The sequence below is a fragment of the Musa acuminata genome, chromosome BXJ1-9 (genome assembly GCF_036884655.1).
Source record: "Musa acuminata AAA Group cultivar baxijiao chromosome BXJ1-9, Cavendish_Baxijiao_AAA, whole genome shotgun sequence".
Classification (NCBI taxonomy): domain Eukaryota; kingdom Viridiplantae; phylum Streptophyta; class Magnoliopsida; order Zingiberales; family Musaceae; genus Musa; species Musa acuminata.
The window spans coordinates 1,032,692-1,055,802 of NC_088335.1; the positions used below are offsets into that span (position 1 = coordinate 1,032,692).

The 23,111-nt window shown below is 37.6% G+C and overlaps 4 protein-coding genes across 7 annotated transcripts; 1 reads left to right on the plus strand and 3 right to left on the minus strand.

Moving 5' to 3' along the window:
• Window positions 1-1,033: 1,033 nt before the first annotated feature.
• Window positions 1,034-9,249, minus strand: LOC135583411 (CBS domain-containing protein CBSCBSPB5-like). Of its 4 annotated transcripts, none has more exons than XM_065081685.1 (14): window positions 9,114-9,249; window positions 7,635-7,803; window positions 7,414-7,546; window positions 7,146-7,316; window positions 6,817-6,895; window positions 6,539-6,652; window positions 6,362-6,428; window positions 4,822-4,927; window positions 4,638-4,696; window positions 2,483-2,592; window positions 2,255-2,385; window positions 2,072-2,157; window positions 1,914-2,003; window positions 1,034-1,680 (listed from the first exon to the last, which is right to left on the minus strand). In XM_065081685.1, the coding sequence occupies exons 2-14, from the start codon at window positions 7,746-7,748 to the stop codon at window positions 1,501-1,503; spliced, it is 1,440 nt and encodes a 479-aa protein (XP_064937757.1). In that variant the 5' UTR covers window positions 7,749-7,803; window positions 9,114-9,249; the 3' UTR covers window positions 1,034-1,500. The 4 variants fall into 4 exon arrangements, with proteins under 4 accessions (XP_064937757.1, XP_064937755.1, XP_064937756.1 ...); XM_065081683.1 differs by lacking the exon at window positions 9,114-9,249 and adding an exon at window positions 8,313-8,973; XM_065081684.1 differs by lacking the exons at window positions 1,914-2,003; window positions 9,114-9,249 and adding an exon at window positions 8,313-8,973.
• Window positions 9,110-9,567, minus strand: LOC135592302 (uncharacterized). Its single transcript, XM_065081687.1, has one exon. The coding sequence runs from the start codon at window positions 9,446-9,448 to the stop codon at window positions 9,242-9,244; it is 207 nt and encodes a 68-aa protein (XP_064937759.1). The 5' UTR covers window positions 9,449-9,567; the 3' UTR covers window positions 9,110-9,241.
• Window positions 9,568-11,141: 1,574 nt separating this feature from the next.
• LOC135592304 (uncharacterized) lies at window positions 11,142-11,616 on the plus strand. Its single transcript, XM_065081689.1, has one exon. The coding sequence runs from the start codon at window positions 11,180-11,182 to the stop codon at window positions 11,387-11,389; it is 210 nt and encodes a 69-aa protein (XP_064937761.1). The 5' UTR covers window positions 11,142-11,179; the 3' UTR covers window positions 11,390-11,616.
• A 1,869-nt stretch (window positions 11,617-13,485) lies between these two features.
• LOC135586841 (agamous-like MADS-box protein MADS4) lies at window positions 13,486-22,348 on the minus strand. Its single transcript, XM_065081688.1, has 8 exons — window positions 22,137-22,348; window positions 18,945-19,023; window positions 14,899-14,960; window positions 14,685-14,784; window positions 14,497-14,538; window positions 14,372-14,413; window positions 14,131-14,270; window positions 13,486-13,826 (listed from the first exon to the last, which is right to left on the minus strand). The coding sequence occupies exons 1-8, from the start codon at window positions 22,319-22,321 to the stop codon at window positions 13,745-13,747; spliced, it is 732 nt and encodes a 243-aa protein (XP_064937760.1). The 5' UTR covers window positions 22,322-22,348; the 3' UTR covers window positions 13,486-13,744.
• Between the last annotated feature and the right edge of the window lie 763 nt (window positions 22,349-23,111).

The following is a 23,111-nucleotide window of genomic DNA, read 5'->3' on the forward strand; positions in this document are numbered from 1 at the left end:
GCGTTTGAGTTCTGATGGTAGCTGCTGCTTCACTGACGGAGAATTTGTCCACGTTTTGTCGTCTCAACGGTACTACTGATGGTGATGATACTGATATTTATGAGCGCTGATGAAAGGTGGGCTGCCTCACTTTCCTTTGTCTGCTTCAACGCAAGAATACATTTATGTACACACACGTGTGTGGTGTGCTTTGTTCCGCATGAGCTCATGTCCAACTCAATTTCCTACATCAATAACCATCCCCGTCGATCGACGATCTATATATATGTATCTATGACTAAGGATTTTATAATCGTTTTAATTGATCGGATGAATTAATAGTTTGAAATTTTTATCCCAACAAAATCATGGAATTTTATTATTGATGTTCAGAGCATTGAAATAAAAATTCTGTTTCTCTCACATTTAAAAAGAAAAAAAAAGGAGGGGGGGGGGGGGAATATTGTGGTTGAATGGTTGGCTTTGACTCGGTGGGTGGTGGCCATCACAACACCATCACGTTTTGCGTGTGGTTTGCTTCGAGAATAACTTGCACACGTATCCTCCACATGGTGATAAATATTGTTTATGTCCCTTATAATATGTATATCTGTAACTTCGAAACTTATAAACTAATAAATACATCCATAAATTATTACATCTCTTAACCATTGGGCGGGGATTCGCTGTCATAGTCAAAACAATCAAGCTATCTCTACCTGCATGCTCACCATAATTTAAGTGTTCCCAGATTTCATAAATGTTGTTGAAATCTATGCTCTTCCTGAATTATAAATTCGGCATCCATTATTGGCTTGATTAATCCGATTCCCTATTTGACCATTACCGAGTCAAATGACAATAGTTATACAAACAAAAAAAATGAAGATTTCAAGTTATACAACACATCACTTATAACTTTATGAAAGGACAATGAATGCAAATTTCTATTTTGAATGCCAAGTTGTAAGACAACGTGCGTTGATTTGTTATCATGCAGTAAACATTCTTTGTGTCTCCAAAGCAAATCGTGGCGATCCTTGGTGGGTGTGTGTATACGTCCCCATAAAAGACTATGTATTAATGGGAGTCCACAAAACAGAAATATCAACGAAAACACCACAGGTGCCTTCCAAGAACACAAAGGCAACAACAACACGAGGGAGACGGCCAGAGACAGTGGAGCCATCCACGTTCTTGATAACATGGCTAACAACGATGCCCACTTGATCCAGAAGGGGCGCCACAAATATTTTACAATGAGAGCGACAAGCACTCGACAATAGGCAGAACATTATGCTGTCACCAGGATACCAAGGAAAACGTTTCCTACTTCTGATCGACACTTGTTCGGCAGATGTCAAAGGAAATTACGGGGAGAAAGAGAGAAAGAGAGAGAGAGAGATCCAAAGTCAAAATTGGGTTGGTTGGTGATGGCTTCGACCAAAGGTTGTTTTTACACCAGCGTTGCCTGGTTTCACCTTCTTCCCTGCTTGGAATTCCTTGGCTTGGTGATGTGGTTTATGACCCGAATCTCTTCAAGTAAGCCATCATACCCAGGCCAGCCATGACTGCAGCTCCTGCTGCAACCATGTTGTATGCCGCTGCCCAGGCATCCATGTTTAACAAGTCCATTCTTCTTGATCCTCCACCTTTCTTCCCACCTCCTGTGCCGGAGTAATCCAAGTGTAACCTCAATCCCTGCGCCAAGAAAAAAAACATATTTGAGGCCAATCAAGAGCCAACATGATACATTAATTTCAGCTGGCTTATGACCGAAAGCAGAAGCCATGGGCTATTTAATGATAATTTATATTATTTTATTCACTAACTCAGGATGGTACAGATCTGTGTATCATCCGGTGTGTCAATATCATAAAGGATGCAGTGTGCTATTGAGACCAGTATGAAAAGAATATGCTGGGTGGTCATGCCTTCCAGCCAGCAAGTCTTGCATGGTCCACAGCTTCAGCTAGGTCACTGTCGGATGCAAGGATGACCTTGTCACCATCCTCATCTTCATACTGAAAATGAGAAATCAGGCTAAGTATACATTTTGACACAAAATGGGGGTGAATCATTCTGCACGTACCAGAATCTGTGCCAAATGATTCTTGTTGATGTCGTCGCCCACCCTCTCAAGGATGGAAGTGATGAGGTATGTCAAACTCTGTGTTTCTGAAATGGAAATGGCTAATATTGTCAGTCTAAAAGGCAAAACGTCAAGATTAATTAATAACATGCATTCAAAAGACCATGAGAGTAGCAAATTTACCACAATGGAACCTATGCATCCTGCCCTTGTTATCCTCGAGCTTAAAAGAAAACATATCAGGTAGGTTCGAAGAAGGGTAAGAAGAGCCCACCATGTCAGTAACCTCAGAAGTCAGTTTTGTAGATCCTTCACTGGAAAACAGCCAGAGTTGGTGACTGAGAGCTAATGACCTCCTGAAGGAATATCTAAGTAAGGTGGCATTTTCCATGTGTAATCAAAGCAGGTTACCTCCTTGTATTATCATCTTCCTCCAAAGGTCCTGTGGCCATTGCAGAACCCCAGAACTTTTGCATTACGGAAATTGCAGCCTCATTTCCAACAGCAGAAGTGCTTTCAAACTTGTTGATGATAAACAAGACATCAAAATTATTCAATTAAATAAAGCAAAGGCCTAATGTAATGAATTGATATACATGGAGTTTCAGCTTGTTCAGAATTGAAATTTTTTATTCTAGTCACAGATTGCTGATTATAGGATAAACCAAGGTTTGTCATACCGAAGCGTACCGCCCGGTAATAGGCGGTACGTACCGGTCCGACAGTTTACCGGTACGCGGACTGCCCAGTACCGCTACAATGCTACAGTATGAAAAAAAAAATATATATATATATATAATTGTTCGGTACACCAGGATGTACCGCTCAGTACGCTCTGATGTACCACTCGATATATCGGTACTATACCGTACCGAGCTCGGGTTGAAATGCCAGTACGGTACGGTACGGCGAACCTTAGGATAAACTAAATACTGTCATGGAGATATGTTAGGCTAGGTAAACATAGTTAACATCCAAAAATTGAATGCTTTGATAATGGAAATCCTGAACCAACTTAAGATCACATTTTTTTATGAGCAATGCAATAGACAGAGAAATGTACAAATTCTTATATGACAAAATATATCTGACATTCTATCAATGTCACGGCTTGACATTGTCAGCAGCTAGCTAACTGTAATTGGTAGCACAAAATAAATTGCAATTAGTCCAAAGTAAATTTATTCACAAGCTGCAAAAAAAAAATTGACAAGTATACACTAATAAGGTGAGCACTTAGTGATCTCAAAGGCAGGACTGATGTTCAACAAGTTCCAGACAGATCTATTGAGTATGAAAGAACTCGGGCTCAATTCCGATACTCATTCTATATCAATAATAAAGCAACTTCTTTTTCATCAGTGTCTTCTGGTAGATGAAATAAACACACACTCAGATAATATAAAAAGTAAAATAAGAAAAGTATTGATCTCATATACTAAAATATACATCACTTAAACAAAATAAATCTTTGATGTAATATCATTAAGTAAACCACAGACAAGATCATTATAAATCAATTTGCATAATACATATAGTTCACTAACGTGCAGATCAACTCATTTTTATGATATGGCATGGCTTATCTACCACAACCAGCAGTCCCATTCAGCATTAACTTTTATTTATATATATATATATATATATATATGTGTGTGTGTGTGTGTGTGTGTGTTGATTTATATGTATATGCATATTTACAAATGCATATATGTGTATGCATACATAATGATTTCAATCATGGTCCCTTACTGGTTTTAATAATCAGTTGGACCAGTATGGCACCAGTATACCAAGTGGTATACCAATTTGTATCATCCAATGCACCAAAATTTAACAGAAAACTAAATCCCAATTGGTAATGAATCATACAAGTTGTTACTGGTCCTTGGTTGGACCAGTAAATAATGATCAGTACATACTGGTTCGATTGATATATGAAATCTTGTAGATATATGTATGTATACATATACTTTACATTCTTTACTTTCAAATAAACATTTAAGGGCAAGGTGATATAAGTATGCATAAAATTAGCACTGTGAAGCAACTGTGAAATGAAAATTTTCAGTGGTTAAAAGGAAGAGATAAATTCATATCTTGCAATAGCCAGATAAGTTCCAAACATGGTCTAAAATCTTATACATGCATATATACATAAATATGTGTAATTAACTTCCACACATATCTTAAGATTACCACCATCTCATGATCCAACTATGTTACAATGTGTTACAATTTGATAGGGGACCCGTATGGGTGATACATCGGTATACCCCCATATACCATCTATCGATATGCTCGGTATGGCCCGGTATAGTTCAGTACATATCATACTGACAACTTGTTAGTACACTGGTACGAACTCGTAAGACGAACCATGGTATACAAATAAATAAGATGAACTATTTAGCTTGTCTGGCTATAAACCATAATCGAGGTGAACTAGTAGAATGGTATATACCATACAGTCTAGGGAGTACAACCATCATGCTTAGTGAGTCAATCAATGAGACAAACGAGCTGTCAAAGGAATGTCCAAAGTGAAAGTATAAATATTACTTACCGTGGCTAATGCAGCATGCATGATATGAAGTACATCAATGACTGCCACAACATTACCATCTGTAATGAACAAAATGATATAAGAAACAGTAAAAGACTAATAATAATAATATGTCCGATTCTATCTTTCTGAAGACCATCTTTCTTCTGATTTGGAGAAAGGAAAATAAAAATAAAAAGCTTACTTCTGTCTGTAAGAGGAAGATGTAAAAATTTTCCAGCTCGCATAGTGTGAAGAGCATCAAGGATCGAGGTATCGATGCCTCGACAATCAGGATTTGGTGTCATGACCTAAATATGAGAACCAAACATGTTAAGTAAACGAACTGCTATTAGTATATTGTATGATTGCCTAGACAGAACTGATAACAACTTGTCTACACTGTTTGGGCCAATATTTAACTAGGTACAGGCTTCATCAGTCTGCTTTGTTCGAGTCAATATATAAAGCTTCAAACGCAGTGCAACAACACCAGTTTTGATATGGTCCACACTCGTCATAAAGGAATAAAGGAACCATTGATTAAGAAACATACTCTATGTCCTGCCTTCTAATCCAAAAAAGATAAAAAGAAAAAGAAAAGAAAAGAAAAACATAAGACATTTGTTATGGTATGTCTTAACAATCTACCACAACACACCAAGATGATTGTGAAACAATATCTTGCTACCTCAATCTGAAATTCCAATGGAATAGCAAAAAGTTATTGACACTTTCTTAAAGATAACTCTCTGTTCACTTTTTGCTTAAGTATGTCTGCCACTCTGTAAACTTCTATTGTCAGCATACAGGCCAATAATTAAATCACAAGCAATGCTCTAATTAGAATGCGATACACAATATAACAATTAGTGCATAGACAAAACGTGCTACAAACTTAAGCTAGAACTCAGGAACTCCCTCCACGCCACTTTGTGAACATCAAATTTGGATATGATACTATACATGATGAAGCAATTGCTGGTTGATGGTGGGGACACAAGGCCATAGCCTAATAGTTGGAAGCCCTCTTAGTGAGGAACAAAATGGCCATTTTCCACACATGGGAGAGGCACTCATCCTTGTTGATATGGGTATAATTTTCTTTCTTTTTTCTCAAACAAATCATAGACTATAATATTCGAAGATCAAGAAGAAGTGACCAAATCTGAAGATCTGGTGGCACATAGAAGAAATTCCTAACTTGTCTCCGAAACTTGACTGTATTTTCTAATACATACATGAAAAGTTTTCCTTTTGATTCTCATACTTCTCTTTGATTCATTTCTCTCAATCCAAAGACAATAGCATCTGCGGAATTTTATTAAATTGTTTCACATACACATTGGAAAAGTCTTAATCAGATAACTTTTAATAAATTCATCTTCTACCGAGTCATTGTGCAGAGTAGTTACAACCATATTCTGTTTTTTTTTTATCTTTTTCTAGGCAAACAAAGGCAAAGACTAGTGTGTTATTTATTAGAAAAATATGAAGCGCAGGAGCTTATTCTAATTATAAGAATCTCATAGTTTGCTCAAAATAGTTATGCATGCTGATGAATTACATAATCAGAAAACTGAAGTGTTGGACTAAACCATTTACCATATTATACATTATCAAGATTAACTACTAGTTAGTTGAACATTATGCAGATCGTGGAGATGGCCAGAGACTTACAGGACTAATCTAACAAGCTTATAAGAAAACATCGCACAATGATAAGCTCCATGCAGAACACATACCTTCTCCACGGCAGTTGTATCTGGTGAAAGATTTTTTGCAGCTACACGCATCAGAATATCTCTTGAACTGATATGGAAGAAACACAGGAAAGGAGGAAGTAAGATTCTCAGCAGGGTTGATAGTAAAGATGATGCTGTTCAAGAAAACGCACTTAGATTTAGAACTGAAGGGCATACGTCAGTATTCCAAGTGGCTTATTTCCACTGGTTACAATTGCAGAGCTCATTTGAAATTCAACCATCTTCTTGGTGGTAGCTAAAACTGACTCAGTTGGTGAAACTGTAAGATGCCTAATACAATGAACTTCACAATAAGAAGATCATCCTCTAAAGACATTCAATCAGAAATATGTTTAATCTGAACAAACATCTATGATAAAGGCACTGTGGAGCAATCATCTATAACATAAGCATTGTTAATGATATGGTTTATTCCCAAAAAATATATTACCTACTTTGAGTTCCCTTGAACAATTGTTGACAATGATGGCTGAAATACTCGCTCTCGAAGAGCTTCAATAAATGTACCAGGCCCTGGATAAAAGTGAAATTCACATATAAAATTTTTATAATCAAATTGAAGATAAAATATTTCCACAAAAGAAAATAGAAACAATACCCTTTTTTATGAACAAAATAGCAAATATTAAAGAAGTTGAGGGAGTAACAGTAGAACTGTAGAAGATGGAGGGAGTGAAAAAGAAACATATGCATTAAACCAGCAAAATCACATACGAATATTCATCAACAATACATTAGCTGTTGATATTCTGTCGACACAGACCAGATATAGATGTTCCCCAGTTCTTCTCCACCCCTTCCACGGTGACTTGAATAGCTTTTCCCTTCTCAGCTGTTCTCTCCAGTCGTGCAATAGCATCATATAGACACTTTGCAATGTCAAGCAAAGCGATTACTTCACCATTCTCAACGACAGGTAAATGTCTAAACTTGCCTGAAAATAGAAGAAGAAGAAGAAGAAGAAGAGGAAGTAAAATCTTTAACTTGATAGGAATAGGTAAAATACCCCATGGTTTTAAGTCAATACTAACCGAGGACCATCTTCTGCAATGCTTCCTCTGCGAGCATGTCAGAAAGAACAAAAATGGGATTTCTTGTCATCACTTTCGAAACTGGTGTATCCTGAAGCACCAACTCACTGGCAATGACTCTGGTTGCTATATCCTTCCAATTCAAACAATATGAAACCAGCACTAAACTTTTAAGGGACTTAATTTTCCAAAATTGATGAATGAAAATATGGTATAACAACCTTGTCTGTGAGGATTCCACAGAGCAAAGCATTTGAGTCAGTCAGCAATGCAGCGTCAACCCTACAAGCAGCCATCCGTCGGCAAGCCTCCAGCACCGTTGTACTGTCAGGCATTGTCAACGCTTTCGACAATCGTAGCCTCTTCACGGTTCTGTCACCACTCAAACTCCTGCTTCCAGAAGAAACAGGAGCTGTATAAAAGTACTGAATTATCACATCAAATGTAACCATCCCATAGGTCAGCAAGGAAACTGACGATATGATTAATCTCATGTCATCAATTTCAAGGTGAGTTACAAATCTAAAAGTCTCCTACCAAAATTTTAAGAACGTACTTCACATTACCTGCTTTATTCACAACATAAGCATCATGATCATCAGCGAACATCTTGATTTAGCAGTACAACAGATAAAGAGTAGGATAAGAATTAGAAGTTTTGACCAAAAATTTCCGCAACAATCATCTTCTTCAAGAGCTTGATGCGATTCTATGCATTCGTTTAGAAGTAGAGGCATACGATTAGAACAACGAAATGATTGATCGAAGAAAACATCATTCTGTTCCACCCACCGATCGGAGAAATTTGACACAAACATTACAAGAATATTCATTTTTTGCGAGAAACAAAATGTAAGTAGAAACCGATTGAATCAAGGCAGGCAATAGAGGGAGCGCACAGAGAACGAGGGATGGGCGCCTTCCAACCGGTGTTCCCGATCTCTGGCTGCTTTTTCCTCGCCGGCGAGCTACTGAACGACGAGCTCCTCCTCGAATGGCCTCGGCGGTCCATCTCCGGTTGGCCCGAATCCCCACCGGAAGTACCAAATCTCCCGCGAGATGGGCAAGGAAGCGCTTAGGAGCACACCGGGGAACGGAGGACTCGAGCTGTCACGGTGTCCTTCTTCTATTATCGCGCCTCTTCGTCCCCGTTTCGAACGGAACGGAGGGCTTCCATCACCGCTCACATTCTCAAATTAAGGGGAAAACAATAGTTTATTTTATTTTATTTTAGCACTTTGACATGAAATGTTATGCCCATTAAACCAAACACCCACGATGCACCCACCAATCTATGGAGATGGTCGGGAAAGGTACATCTTTGTGTTTCCAGGTTGGGTGGCTTTACGGAAAGAAAAGGTAGCTTCCTTGCGTGCCGCCAAATGGCAGGTCGGTTAAAACACAGCTTAACAAAGACTAATTCCATATTATTTATTATATTTATTTTATTTTATTTTTCAAAATATACTTAAATATCCTCTAATATTTTTTTAAAAAAAATAATTATAAAATTACATATAATTAATTATATATATATTAATTACATATAATATCTCTCTTGCATTATCATCTTGTACTGAATGCTATAATTAAAAATCATATCAATGCATGTCATAGGAGATTCATCAAGAAACATTTTAATGGTCAAGATGTTGTGTGTGTGTGCGTGTTGATTTGTACATCTCATGATGCGAAATTACCGGTCGATGGTGTCCGTGCGTTGAGCATTAAAAGAAGATGATGATACAACACTGTTTTGAGAATATTCCAACGTTGATAACCATCTAAGATCTCCGAGCTGAAAGATACAAGGGGAAGGGAAAGGGTTTCAGATATAGAGATGGGCCTTCAAGATGACGAGGAAGAGCAAGAGGAGCAAGCCGAAGAGAAGAGCATGAGCCAAGATGGCGACGACGCTGGTCTTCATGTTGAGGAAGTCCACCGGGCGATGCTTCCCCGGCAGCTGCAGGATGACGCCCGGACACAGGAACGCAAACAGAGCCGTGGCGATGATGGAGGGAGCCCAGTCCTTCATGGCTCTCCCAGAAGAAGGATGAGTACAGAAGAAGGAAGGAAGGAAGGAAGGAAGGAAGAATGAGCCAACATAAAGCCACCGCCTCGGATGCCAATATGCTCAGCGCACCATCAGAGACGACGGGAAAGCTGGGGAACGCCGCAATCATTTCATGGAATCCACCTTTATACGTGTGCTGTATGTAGACTTGGATTGAATATGATCCATGCAACGCATACCAAATCGGTGTGTGCCGGGAAAACTGGCTTAGATTAAGGAAGGAGCACTCGATTCGATTAATCAACTTGGTTGAACATTAAGGAGTGGATGGATGGAGAATGATTCGTTAGAAAAGCTATCTATCTTCCTTCATCAATCGATATAATCCTCAACAGCTTTCGTTACGGCGAGTGGGGAATCGAATCGGATTCTTTGCTCATTTTCTTTGGCATCAACTCAAGAAAGAGCTTTGGTTTCACAGTATTAAGTCCGCATACTTACTTGTCATTGTTATTCTCTTTGGCATCTCAAGAAACCTTTCGTTTTACTGTTTTATGTAATTGTGTTTTGTATAACAACATGAAGAAGAGTATGTGTAATTTTTCTATTGCTTGCTTGAACTAAAACCCAATAATTCCTAGTTTTGTTTGTACCTCAATCGATCTCAAAGTTCATTAAAGGATCATGGCATTTCAAATCATCGGACGTATACTTCTTCGGTTTTCTAGTGAAAAGAAATCAGTAACATCCTCGAGAAGCTTTAATAGAATATATAGTGAGCGCAAGAATGATCCATGTGAGTTACAGCTTTACAATAACCTTTAAATACTGTCAACGAGAGGGCATGTAAAGAAGTGCGTGCTCGTCAATCTATTATCATGTCGCAAGCTTTACCCTCTTGTCATAATAATTATATATATAATATATCCCTTCAAATTTGACAAGATAAATAAAAAAATTAAAAGATATATGTCTTTTCAAGCATTAAGCATAAATATGTTACGTTAAATTTAAAGTGTTTGAAATTGTTGAGTGATATTATATCGTATGAATCGATTATGTGATACTGAAGTATTAGCGACAACGAGATATCGTTATATGAAAAGAAAATATCGATAATAAAAATATGAATCATACGATAAGAACGTATTAATCACGTGACAATGAGGTATCCATCATATTGTTATTTTTATTTTTAGAATTTTCTAATAACATTCTTCTCTAAACGTTTCAGATATTAAGTAAAAAGAAAAATTCCGTTAAAAAAAACTCGATTTTTTTTTTATTTAGGAATTCTCTCGTTAATTTAAATTCGTCCGTTAAACCCGATTTAATTGGTGCACAACACGACGACAGAGTCCCACAGAAGCGTGAGAGTGACGTGTGCAGTGGAGATTAGTGTCCGCCACAGGCAAGCCACCGACACCGTGCAAATTCGTGACTTGTGTGGTGTCGTGGGGATCATCCAAAGCGTCACGTGAGGTCGGCCATCGGTGAGTGGAGAGAAGAGCCGCGTCGGACCTCCTGCGCCACCACGTGTTCCCACAGCTCTCCACGTGTTGCGCTCCAGAACCATCCTCTGTCGTCGTTTATGCTCGTTTCTTTCGTATACACGCATCCGCTACCCGACTCATAATAAAATAACACATGTTGGGCCCACTTTCTTGCATAACTGGACATCACAACCGCCCCCGCTCTGTCTCTATAAGATGCTTTCTTGCTGGGAGGGGAGAACAACATAAAAAGGGGTTCATGGCGGATTGGGGGCCGGTGGTGGTGGCGGTGATGCTGTTCGTGCTGCTGTCGCCGGGGCTGCTGATCCAGCTTCCGGCCAGGGGGAGAGTGGTGGAGTTCGGCAACATGCAGACGAGCGGCCTCTCCATCCTCGTCCACGCCATCCTCTACTTCGCTTTCGTCACCATCTTCCTCATCGCCATCGGCGTCCACATCTACGCCGGCTGACACGCCACCACCATCACCTCCGATGGATGGTCATAATTAGGTTTGTGCTATCTGGATTTCTAAGAGGAGGATGCGTTGTTGTGTCGTGTCGGAGTACGGTCAACGAAAACATGTTCTTGGAGATTAGCTTGATGCCGAGCTTGATTTGCTGTTGTTCCTCTCATCTCGGGAGCAGTAGCTTCGGTGATTAACGAATGACCAGAAAGGCGTCATCTCCTTCGGTTGTCTCTCTGGTTTATAGTATGTGTTTGTGGAGTGTATCACTGCCATCTACCAAGTTCTGAATGATATATAGATACTGGTACTTCGATTCGATGGAAATGAATATTTTCCATGAAGTGATAATAACGAAAATAAGAGATCAAATTATTTATCTTTGGACTATCGGTAGATAATTTAAGACTGAAAAATAAGAAATACTATTCCTATTGCTATCTAACCCTCAAGGGTTCGAGGGATTGTTAGTTTTGGATGAATACGGTTTTGTCCTTTCGGAGTCATAGAACTCCCGACTCCAAGGTGTCTCTAAGAATAAGACCTCAAAGGATAAAGGAGGCACGGTTATCTTATGAGTCCTTGGCTTCCCCACTTCTTAATCGATGTGAGATTAAGTTGGTCCTATCAGGTGACTCTCCTTCTTTGGGAGTCAAAGAGGGTTTGGGCCACTCGGGTCTCACGGTAGGCGTCAATTTGAGATGAGATCATTTGGTCCCTCTCGATGAGGGATTGTTTGCTTTGGATGAGTGCGATCGAATCCGTACGATTTTGTCTTTTCGGAGTCACGAAGCTTCAAAAGACATCTTTGATCGTCTATCTTTGGGTTATCGGTAGTCAATTTAAGATAAAAAAAAAGGGATATTATTTCTATTGCTATTGATTTGTCAATAGTTCATGTGAGCACATACCGATGTATTATTGATAAATTAGTTGAATTATTGATAAATCAATAGCAATAGGAATAGTATCTCTTTTTATTAATCTTAAATTGACTATCGATAGCCCAAAGATAGGGGATCAGAGACTGGTACTTTGATATATAGAGACCGGTACTTCGATTAATGGAAATGAATATTTTCCCATGAAGTGATAATAACGAAAAAAAAGAGATCAAATTATTTATTTTTGGACTATCGATAGATAATTGAAGATTAAAAAACAAGGGATACTATTCCTATTATTATCGAACCTTTTAGGGTTTGAGGGATTGTTCGTTTTGGATGAGTACGATCAAATTATTAACAAATCAGTTGAATTATTGACAAATCAGTAGCAATAGGAATAGTATCTCTTTTTATTAATCTTAAATTGACTATCGATAGCCCAAAGATAGGGAATCAGAGACTGATACTTCGATTAATGAAAATGAATATTTTTCCCATGAAGTGATAATAACGAAAATAAGAGATCAAATTATTTATCTTTGGACTCTATTGTTATCGAATCCTTTGGGGTTCGAGGGATTGTTCGTTTTGGATGAGTACGATCGAATTCGTACGGTTTTATCCTTTCGAAGTCACAGAGCTCCAAAAGGTGTCTCTAAGGATAACGGAGGGACGGCTATCTTATGAGTCATTGGCTCCCCCACTTCTCAATCGATGTAGGACCAAGTTGGTCCCATCAGGTGACCCTCCTTCGTTGGGAGCCAAAGAGGATTTGGTTGTCTGCTTTGGGTGAGTGCGATCGAACCTTTTGGGATATCGGTAGTCAATTTAAGATAAAAAAAAGGGATATTGATTCGTCAATAGTTCTATGTGAGTTGCTATGCTAAGCGATAGAGGACCACTTGGTCTGTCTCAATGTACCTTGGGGGTGCAAGAAATTAAATTTAAAAAACTCACGGTTGCCTTATGACCCCCTGGTTCCCTCGCTCCTCAACCGATATGGGACTAAGTTGGCCCTATCGGACGGCGGTCTCCGATGATGAGCCAGGGTGTCCTCTGTGCTGTCGGTGGATATCGGGTGGTGGAAGAAGTCGCCGCCCCCACCCCATGTTTCATGGTGAGCAGACCCTCTCCTTCACGGTGCGGAGGACGGGGAAGGGCATGGCGAGATAAAAGAGAGCTTTGCCTGCGCCGTAGAACAAGGACCAAACAGCATTTGAAACCAAATCATCATAGCTGACAGCAACTTAGGAGGAGAACCAAATAGCATTCGAGTACATACGACGCTTGGGACTACCTCCCTCCGAAGGAGGTCTTTATAGCAGGTCATTAATAACATATAGATCATCCGACAGTAATTGACATCATGTTTGCCAGTTATATAAGCAATCATCAGCACAAGAAATAGGAGCATTCCTCGCTAGCATACAACACATAATTAGAGGCACCCAGAAATGCCGGTCTTATCTTGCTGTCAAGCAAGCCATCCTGGCACGTAGCTACTCACACTCGGCCCAGGTGTTGCCGCAGCAATCGCCATCTGATCTGGATGATACCTGTGGAACACACAACCATTCTTGAAATCGATTGATGATGTTATATGAGTTTTAGAGTCAAAACTGTCTTGTGCAGGTTTAACATGCATCAAATACCCCGACTTTTTAACCTTATCAATGTGACGACTCTTTCTCTTTTCTTTTTCAATCTTCGTCATGAATATTTCTTAGTTCATGTACGCTAATCTACCATTTCTTTACTCCAATAATAAATAGCATGGGATGGAGAGACAATCTGCTCTGCCTTCGATGTCATCATACACAGTGATCGTGTGAGGGACGGAAGAAGAAGAGCAGGAGTTACCCGATTTGAAGAGTAGGTTCGCATTCTATGGGTTGGAAGAACCCGTCACCCTGCGGCTGTGGTTGGTGGCGGCAGTAAGCCACAGCATGAGCATTAGGATCCCACAGTTGTTGCTGATTGGCCTGGTTTCCTTCATCCATCTGCATGACACATGAAAACCATGACAATGTGATGACCGGTGTATGCTATACTAAACGCTTTCTCGAGTATTAGATTGCATGAGCATCAGAATGCCTCTTACTCTTATCTTCAGAGCTTTATTAGCTTCACAGAGCATTTGTTCCTGTCACAACTCAAAAAACGATGTTACTCGAAAACATAGTAAGAACTAAATATGCTCACAAGCATTTCATTTTGCAATGATACCCTTCTTTGGAGATCAGCAAGTTGGTCAAGCATGCACTGCGTCTGTCAAAGGATCATACAAGTTCATGGTTAATAGCTGATGTGTTTAGCATTTGCTTAACAATCGCTTAACTAGCTGATGAACAAAATATAAGTGAGGCCTATCAAGTGTCGCTACCGACAACTTCTATCAGGAGACTGAACATTACCCTTGTCGATCGTATTTGTCGCAACGATGCATCGAGTTGGCGCTCCAGTTGCTCGAGCTCCTTGATGCTGAGTGGCCCCAGATCCTCCCCCAGCAGATTTCTATAGTCGCAAAGAAGATTAAAAATGGACAATTACTCCTTTTGATGATCTTCCAAAATTCCAGTAAAAGAAAGGAAGACTAAGGTCGATGGATGGATGGCAAAAGAAGTTCACCTTTGTGATCGTTGTAAGGCTTCAACACGTGCCTTGAGCTTCAAGTACTCCTGTTGGCTAGTCTGCGTTTGCCAAAACAAGATGTGAACTCGCAGCATTGCCTGAATTTAACATCATCATTAAACTTAGAAAACACAAATAATTCATCGAGGAAGCACATCCTTTACATAGTAACTACTTATATTTCTATACTGCTGCAACTGCAATGAGCCTTCTGGTTTGCACATCCGAAATCTGAAGGCACTAGACAGACTGTTGCAGCATTTTGCTGAATAATCTTATTCTGATTGTTGAGAAATCATGTAGGAAAAAAATGGTCAACCTATCCGAGAATTTCCAGTTATACAAGCAATTAAGATTTACTATCAATCTCTAAAGTATCTCAACTGTTTTCTTCGTCCAGTTTCGTGTGATAGCATGTATTACATCTAAGAACCCTTAGAATGGTGGCGACTAGACTCCCAAGTCAAAGCATTTTCTGGTGATACCATAAATAAAATGACTACCATGTTAGTTGATGATTTTAGAATTTGATGCAAACTAGGGAATGAAATGCTTCTTGTCTGGAGATTCAATAAACAAAGGGTGTAGCCTGAAGACAATAAAAGATGGAATAAACTCGAAGCGTTAGACATCAGATTATTTCATTCTCTAATTACCAGAAGATATGAAAGATGCAGAACTACAGCAGAAGCACAAGAGAGAAGAAAAGGGAGAAAATGTGACGTTGCAAGAATACGGATAAGATCAACAATAATCAGAAAAACAGGTCTCATGTGGTCGGAGAACATTCACATTTTGATGTGTTCATTTGCTAATTTCTCTTTAGCACTTACTGATTTATTAATTGTATGTGCTTTGTCATCCAACATTCACTAGCATGTTTCTCCACTAAAATTTGAAAGGGACAAGAATAAAAAAACATCCAAAAGAACAACTTTTCTTTAACTAGCAGGATGGAGAAAAGTTCAGCAACTACAGCAAGCTGTTGCTGTGAATGCAAAATCTAGCTCATACGGCTACTGAACATGACCAATTTTGATGATGCTATGAAAGACAAAGGTCTGCCTGTGAGGTCCATTCATTTTCTTTCCTTGCTTTAGTGGCTCTAAGTTCATATATCATAAGAGAAAACACCCACAGGAATGTCCACCTATCTAATACATATAACTTGCTCACAGTGTTACATAACAAACATGCATTCCAACCTAAGTAACTCTCTGCCATGTAATCAGTTTATATCTATAAAATAAGAAAAGCAAAATTTTGGTAAGAATTATGAAAAGCCAAACAATTTTTAAGTATATACACCTCAAAAACTAATAGTTACATATATATAACACCTATGCAGGGCGGCAGTCGAACTTGAAACTATTTTTAAGAGGAGCCATAAAAGTATAATACTTATGTTAATGTACCTTCCCTAGCATAGAAATTAACATGTATCGTTGATAAACGAAAAAAAAAAAAAAAAACATAGTTAAGTTTTAATAGGACCTAAAAGAAAGTCAACAAAAAAATCTAGTCTCGAATTTCTTTAGTTGAATAGTCATGTTGCCCTTTAATCTCACATTTTCCCAACTTTTTATCTCTAAAGATATGGTAGTTTGTTTCTTGTTTGAATAGTCATATTGAAAATGCTTATCTTATTTCTTTTTCTTAATTGTTTTTCTATATAAACAAAAAGACTAATTTCTTTTCCTCTTTGAAGGGGAAAAATGATCCCAAGTTTTGTTCCTGGCAATTCTGATGGTTCAATATCAAATCCTGAATATTTAACCAAAAGATGCTATATATAATTAACATAATAATATACTAGTAAAACTTAAAAAAGAAAAGGAGAACAAGTTATAAGCTACAGGCCATATAAAAATTATTTAAAGGAAGAATATAACTCTTTGAATGAAAAGGAAGCAAATGAAGAATTATTCATCATAATGAAAAGGAGGCATTTAACTCTTTGAATGCTGAAGCATTTGTGCATCACATATTCTTTCCTGACTAGATCGTATATATGACAAACTTCCAAGATTTGACCAATTGAATAACCACAAATAAGTTAAAAATTTAAACTCTATCTGGAAATTGATATTGCTATGTTGTGTCCTTTGTTGATTCCTCAAACAAAGAAAAAGAAGAAGCAAAACTTGGAAGAGCAAAAGATCTAAACTGTGCCAATAAACTGAGTATATGCTAGACAACTGAAAATAACTAGAGATAATGAAAATGTGGAGGTGAGAAGCCATGAAATTTCATGACTCAGGTAAATTCTTCAATGTCCTGTATTCTTATATATGTTGTATTATTTAATAATTTTTTTCATAACATTTTAAAGGATCAGATATCGTAAATAGGTAACATATAGGTAAAGGAATGTTTATATTTCAAGTTTACATTACAATTATTAAAAATATTTTGTCCAATAATGATCCTACCAATTTGATTTGTCCAATTCCTGAACCAATGTTGATCGTGAGTCTACCAACCTTGATAATAGCAAAGACTATATAGTAATAGTGGCCAATGGGAGAATTATCGATAGTGGTTCTAGTGATAGAAGTCTAAGTCCCTTCCTACTGACCATAACTTCATATTTCTTTCTATCTAATGATTTCATAACTTGATTAATTGACTGTGCTAAAAAGAACAGCTAAAGTGAACAATGAATTTAGTGCTACTTTAATTAAATGATCAAAGGCCCACTTATATGTTCCTATATAATTTTACAATAAAGAAAAGAGTAGTTAACTGAAAGCTTCTTTGGAAACCATAACGTTATTTTTCTAGATTATCCCTTATCTAATAGAAATTTGCTATTCCACCATCAACATTTCACTACAAATTTTACAAGTTCATTTGCTACTAATTTTCCTTCTTCTTTTTTGTTTTTTGTTACTTCTCTCCTGCATATCATGAGATTTTTTTTTTAAATAACCATGTCTTTAGCAAAATTCTTTACTACTTACTGCCAACCTAAAAATTAGCATTATTTTTTAACTTAAAATTGTATAATACCAGTATACCATTATAATATATTTCATGGAAGGCATGCAAACTAACAAAAATAGCATGTGTTATCCTCTAAATGATGATGCAGAAAGTACACATTTGGCTAATAGGTTGACAAATTGCACAAACTGTAACTAATTTTTGTTTGTTATTTCTATATAGTTTAAAATTGCAACCCTAATTTTACAATTGAAAGGTGCACCAAGAAGGTATTGATGATATTCTTTGAGGACAGGCAAAAACCTTCAGAGCTTAAAACAAATGGACACTATAGTACTATGTTGGTATGCAAATGAAAACTATAATACTATGTTGGTAGTCATGAACACCCACTTCCCCCATATATCTCAATGGCCCTCAAATTTTTTTATGGATTGCAAATCTATTACTCTATGATCTCTTAATTTTTGGCTCTTCCATTTCACCAAATAAGCACAAAGTGATAAGACAAAGAATTACAAAAATTAGAACACTCGCAACTTGATGCAAATGATGGCATACAATCAATTTTTAAGTTAACCGATATAAACATATCAACCATCTATCTAGCATTTGCAAATTCCCATTGGGATATCTTTGAAATTCTTTGCAACTTTCTTAAAATATAGTTCTATAGGAGAAACTTGGATCTCATTACAATCTTCTTGTCATACTTAATTTCAATGATCTTATATAATATAGAAACAATACAAATTTACGAGTTTTTAAGGAATTCAATGACAATTAATAGTATTTGTATTCAGATCCAACCTTAGATGAAATGTTGGACTTTGAAAAAAACTCTATAGACTTTAGTTGTTCATTTTTCCTTTTTTCCAGCTTCTTTGGCTAATCAACTACAATTAATACGATGTCATGATGGCAAATGGTTTCAAATGTCAAAATTTCTTGAAGCTTTGCATAATTGATGGGCCACTATAGCCATGTTTTTGTTCGTTCATAGACCAAATCCAACAGAACAAATTTGAGAAAAATAACTTTTGTGTAAAGCAAAAGAAGAGAAGAAAGCTGATCCTTAGAATCCAAAAATATTTTACTTGGATCTCCCTTGATATTATATTTGTTTCCGGTGCCCCGTAGTTGCATTTCTGGTACCTCTCCAGTGTCTTTAGCATACTGTAAAATTAATAACAAAAGCAAGCCATTAGAATAGAAAACAGCCTATGAAAAAAAAAAAAAAAAAAAAAATATATATATATATATATATATATATATATATATATATATATATATATATATATATATATATATCATGGTTGGTTGTGATCATTTGTTCAACTCAAAACAATCAAATACTAAAATATGCATTTTCTGTTATGGAAAAAAAAAATTCAGTAGCCACAATCAAAAAGGAAAAGAAAATAAAGTCAGCTACTAATGAAACTGTTGTACATTGTCAAAACTTAAAAGAATGATTTGCAAATGAAAACATAAAGTTTCCCATAATATTTATTGTTTAAAAGAATGTAGCTACATGTTTAATTTTTAGTGAATACGAAGTTGCAAAATGAGTAAAATATTGCATTATTCTCTCATCATGTTTTACTCTCAGATTTTCAATGGTCATATATTTTCTCCCTTCATATTCTTATCATGATAAAAGGTGAAAATTTCTCGACTCTTCTCTCTTTCTGTAAATAATATCTCAAAGATTTGCAAGACATCGATATATGGATTCCTCAAACCAGCCAATGATTTGGTGTTCACACAACTCATCTGCAAGTGTGGGGATCTAAAAACTCTAAAATGGTTTTTTAAAAAAGTGAACTCATTTATAAAGATTGAATTAGCTTCTTAAAAAGAGTAGATAGTTGTGGTTAATGATTTTTTATCTTTATTTGTTTTGTTATTCTCTTCAGTATGCAGCGATTATAGCATTTACATATTGATCATATGTATTCTTCAAATGGAAATTAAAAGATATGAAAAAATCGATTTAATCTATAGTATAATTTTCAGAAATGTCTTCATCTAGGCCTACTATAGCATTACAATTTATTCCAATGATCCCGGCATGATCACAGAACATTTTAAGGCCATTAGAAACTATGAACATGATCTCAAACTAACTTTGAGATGGTGTATGAGCAGTCACTATTGAGGACAGGCAGCAACTTCAAATTAGTTCTTTGATTAAAAAAAAAAGGGGGAGGAAACAGATTGGTAAATGCATAAGATTTGGTAAAGATGTGAAAAATCAATTCAATCAATAACATAATTGAGAATATATATCTTTCTCCCAGTTCTTCATCTAGGCCTATTATTGCACTACAATTTAATCTACTGATCCTGGCATAGTCACAGAACACTTTGAGGCCATTAGAAACTATGAACATGATCTCAACCTAACTTTTAGATGGTGTTTGAGTTAGTTACTATTGAGGATAGGCAGTAACTTCAAATTAGTTCTCTGATTATAAAAAAGGTGAGGAAACGGATTGCCAAGTGCATCATATTTGAAAAACTACAAGAAGACAAGAAAAACAAGGCGGTATCCATTTGTATGATGAAAATTTACATGAAACTCAAGATTTTATTGGATAAAATTTTCATTCTCAAAGAAGTTTTTCTTTTTGTTCATTTTGAGATACTACTATATTGGCTGAAATCCAAGATGATGAACAGGAGATAGAATGAAGCATCATTTGGAAGTCCTACAGTGAATTACTTCCCAAAAATCGAGAAAAGCTGTGTATAATTGTTGTTGCGTCAAAGATTTTAACTTTTGGGGAAAAAAATATTATAAGTTGATGTAGATAGTTTATTTTATTCATCAAAATTCTCAAAACTGGCTAACATATAATATGGCTTCCGAAATTTCGAATTACAAAACACAACCTTGAAATAAGAATACAGTAATAAATGCTGCGAAAAGTAGCAATCAAATCAGGAAAAGAAATTCTGCGGCGAAGCCATGCATACAATTCGAAAGCACAAGCTTTTACCAAAGGGTTACTGCTGCCTGGTTCCAAACGCTGAAATCTAGACAGCAAAGGACCAGAAAAAAGAGAGACGATTTCCAGAAGAGCTGTAAGGGCATAGAGATGTGAATGTGCGATGGCTTGCAGCACGGATCTAAGAGAACAAAAAACCCTAGTTTCTTCAGAACAATTGTGTGATTAACTGTTGCTATGTATATATGAAGGGCAAGGAGGAATCCGGAAAACCAAAGGACAAGAAGATGATTAGTTTGCCTCAAAAGCCATGACTTCTTCAGCAGAATGATAGATGAGGCGGTTTCTTTGTAGGAAGAGCTAAAACCCTAAATTCTTCACTACAGTGACGATGTGGTGGAACCTTAACTCTGCAAGAAAGAATTATCAAGTCACATACTGAAATCGAGGTCTATTTTAGCATATACTTGCCATATGATGTGCTTCTTACACCGATCTGTACTTGAATAGTCTTGAATCAGAATCAAACAACACGGAAGGAAACCCTAAACATGTGGAAGGGTAATAATACGTAGAAAATCCAAAGAGAAAACCTGGACTTTCTTTTCGGCTAAACGTTTCTCTTAACTGCCAAAGGTAGACGAAGAAATTAGTCAAGCCGATCTTTTTGGGTGCCAAGAGAGATCACCAGAAAATAGATAGAAAAAACTGAAGATGTTAGGAAACCTTAAACCATAGCCATAAGAACAACATCGACTATAACATCTTAAATTGCTCTTTCCCAGAAAGATCCACATGTAAATCTCCGTCGAGTAGAGCTGGTGAAAAGCACAAGGAACCGGGGGGAAAAAAAGGTTTTCTTTTTGTGTGTGATTTCTCGCCTAGCAGCTGAAGATTTAAGCTAAGGTTGAAGTAAAGAAAGAGATTTCTTATTATAGAGAAGCAGAGAAGGACGAAGCGAGTTCATTTCGCAGATCATTTGCTGGCTTCTTTTTCTGGTGCAAGCAAAAAAAGATCTCATTGTTAGAGGCCTGATCCATTTTCATAACATCAAAATAGTCCAGTCCACAGGTCCCTAGCGAGAAAGAAACTTTTAGGAAAGTAGCAGAACCAAATCGGAAAACAAATCCTTTGGTGCACCATCTTGTGCTATTTCATCATCAGGTCCAATCAACCTTCCATTTCTTTCACGAAACCGGAAACCCATAAGAAAGATCCAAGCTTGGAAACCGGCCAAAGCGGAAACCCATCATACCAAGCAACAAAACAGGAGCGACCCAAGATCAAGCCAAGCAAACCTTTTCTAGGTCAGGTCACGTTTCCGCGCCAACGTACCTGGAGCTGCTGCAGAACTCGTAAAGCTTCCCGCGGTTGGAGAAGACTATGAGGGCGACCTCAGCATCGCAGAGCACCGAAAGCTCGTAGGCTTTCTTGAGCAGTCCGTTCCTCCGCTTCGCGAAGGTCACCTGCCGATTGATCTTGTTCTCGATCCGCTTCAGCTCCACTCTCCCCCTCCCCATCTCCGCCTTCCCACCCCTCCCCTCAAAGAACCAGATCAACAGCAACAACAGCAACAACAACAACAACAACAACAAGAAAGGAGGAGAAAAAGGAGAGCTTTCGCGCTGAGGAAGAGAAGGGGAAACCAAACCCCATTTGCTATTTATAGGCGAGTGGAAGACGAAGGCGACCTCTAACAAAGCGTCACCCTTTCAACCCTCGGAAACTCCCATATTCCCATTTTCCGCACAGCAAATATCTTCCCGTCACGAAACGTACGGTCAGGATGAGATTTACCGATATTTTAACGGTGATTAAGCCATTTTCACGTTAACATTTATGCGGAAACTAGCAGAGGAGTCAGTCGCTACGAGCGGGACTACTGACATGGAGTGGTGGCGGTGGCAGTGGAATTGAAGTCGTTGGTCCCGGGACGGGGTACGTGTCGAACGACGAGGCGGGATGTAAAAAAGTGCTGGTTCGTCGGTCTTGGATCGGATCCGGCCTTCAAATCATGCAGACCCAACCTTGGACATATGGACGGAGGGGAATGCATCAGCTTCGGATTGGCTGATGAGAAGATGGTAGAGAGAGACAGAGAGAGAGAGGAGTTGGTGAGAGTAAAGCGTTGACGTAAACATGTAGCTAAACTTGCTATTTGATGAGATGTGTACAAAAGAGAGAGTTGTGTGTAGCTCATAAGAAAGATGGTTTACTTTCTTTATCTTGCTTGGTTAAATATTGTTAGACATCATATGATTGACATGGTAACAATTTCCGTCAAACCATTTTAACCTTACAGTTTAATCT

What these genes read in the sequence shown, in the direction of transcription:
- LOC135586841 (XM_065081688.1), bottom strand. Translation starts at nt 22,321, where the DNA reads ATGGGGAGGGGGAGAGTGGAGCTGAAGCGGATCGAGAACAAGATCAAT. An exon ending in GAGTTCTGCAGCAGCTCCAG is followed by an intron (nt 19,024 to 22,136) that starts GTACGTTGGCGC and finishes TTAATTTTACAG; the next exon opens with TATGCTAAAGACACTGGAGA. An exon ending in GAACCTACTCTTCAAATCGG is followed by an intron (nt 13,827 to 14,130) that starts GTAACTCCTGCT and finishes TGTGTTCCACAG; the next exon opens with GTATCATCCAGATCAGATGG.
- LOC135592304 (XM_065081689.1), top strand. Translation starts at nt 11,180, where the DNA reads ATGGCGGATTGGGGGCCGGTGGTGGTGGCGGTGATGCTGTTCGTGCTG.
- LOC135592302 (XM_065081687.1), bottom strand. Translation starts at nt 9,448, where the DNA reads ATGAAGGACTGGGCTCCCTCCATCATCGCCACGGCTCTGTTTGCGTTC.
- LOC135583411 (XM_065081683.1), bottom strand. Translation starts at nt 8,425, where the DNA reads ATGGACCGCCGAGGCCATTCGAGGAGGAGCTCGTCGTTCAGTAGCTCG. An exon ending in ATTGCAGAAGATGGTCCTCG is followed by an intron (nt 7,317 to 7,413) that starts GTTAGTATTGAC and finishes TTCTATTTTCAG; the next exon opens with GCAAGTTTAGACATTTACCT. An exon ending in AAGCCACTTGGAATACTGAC is followed by an intron (nt 6,429 to 6,538) that starts GTATGCCCTTCA and finishes CTTCCATATCAG; the next exon opens with TTCAAGAGATATTCTGATGC.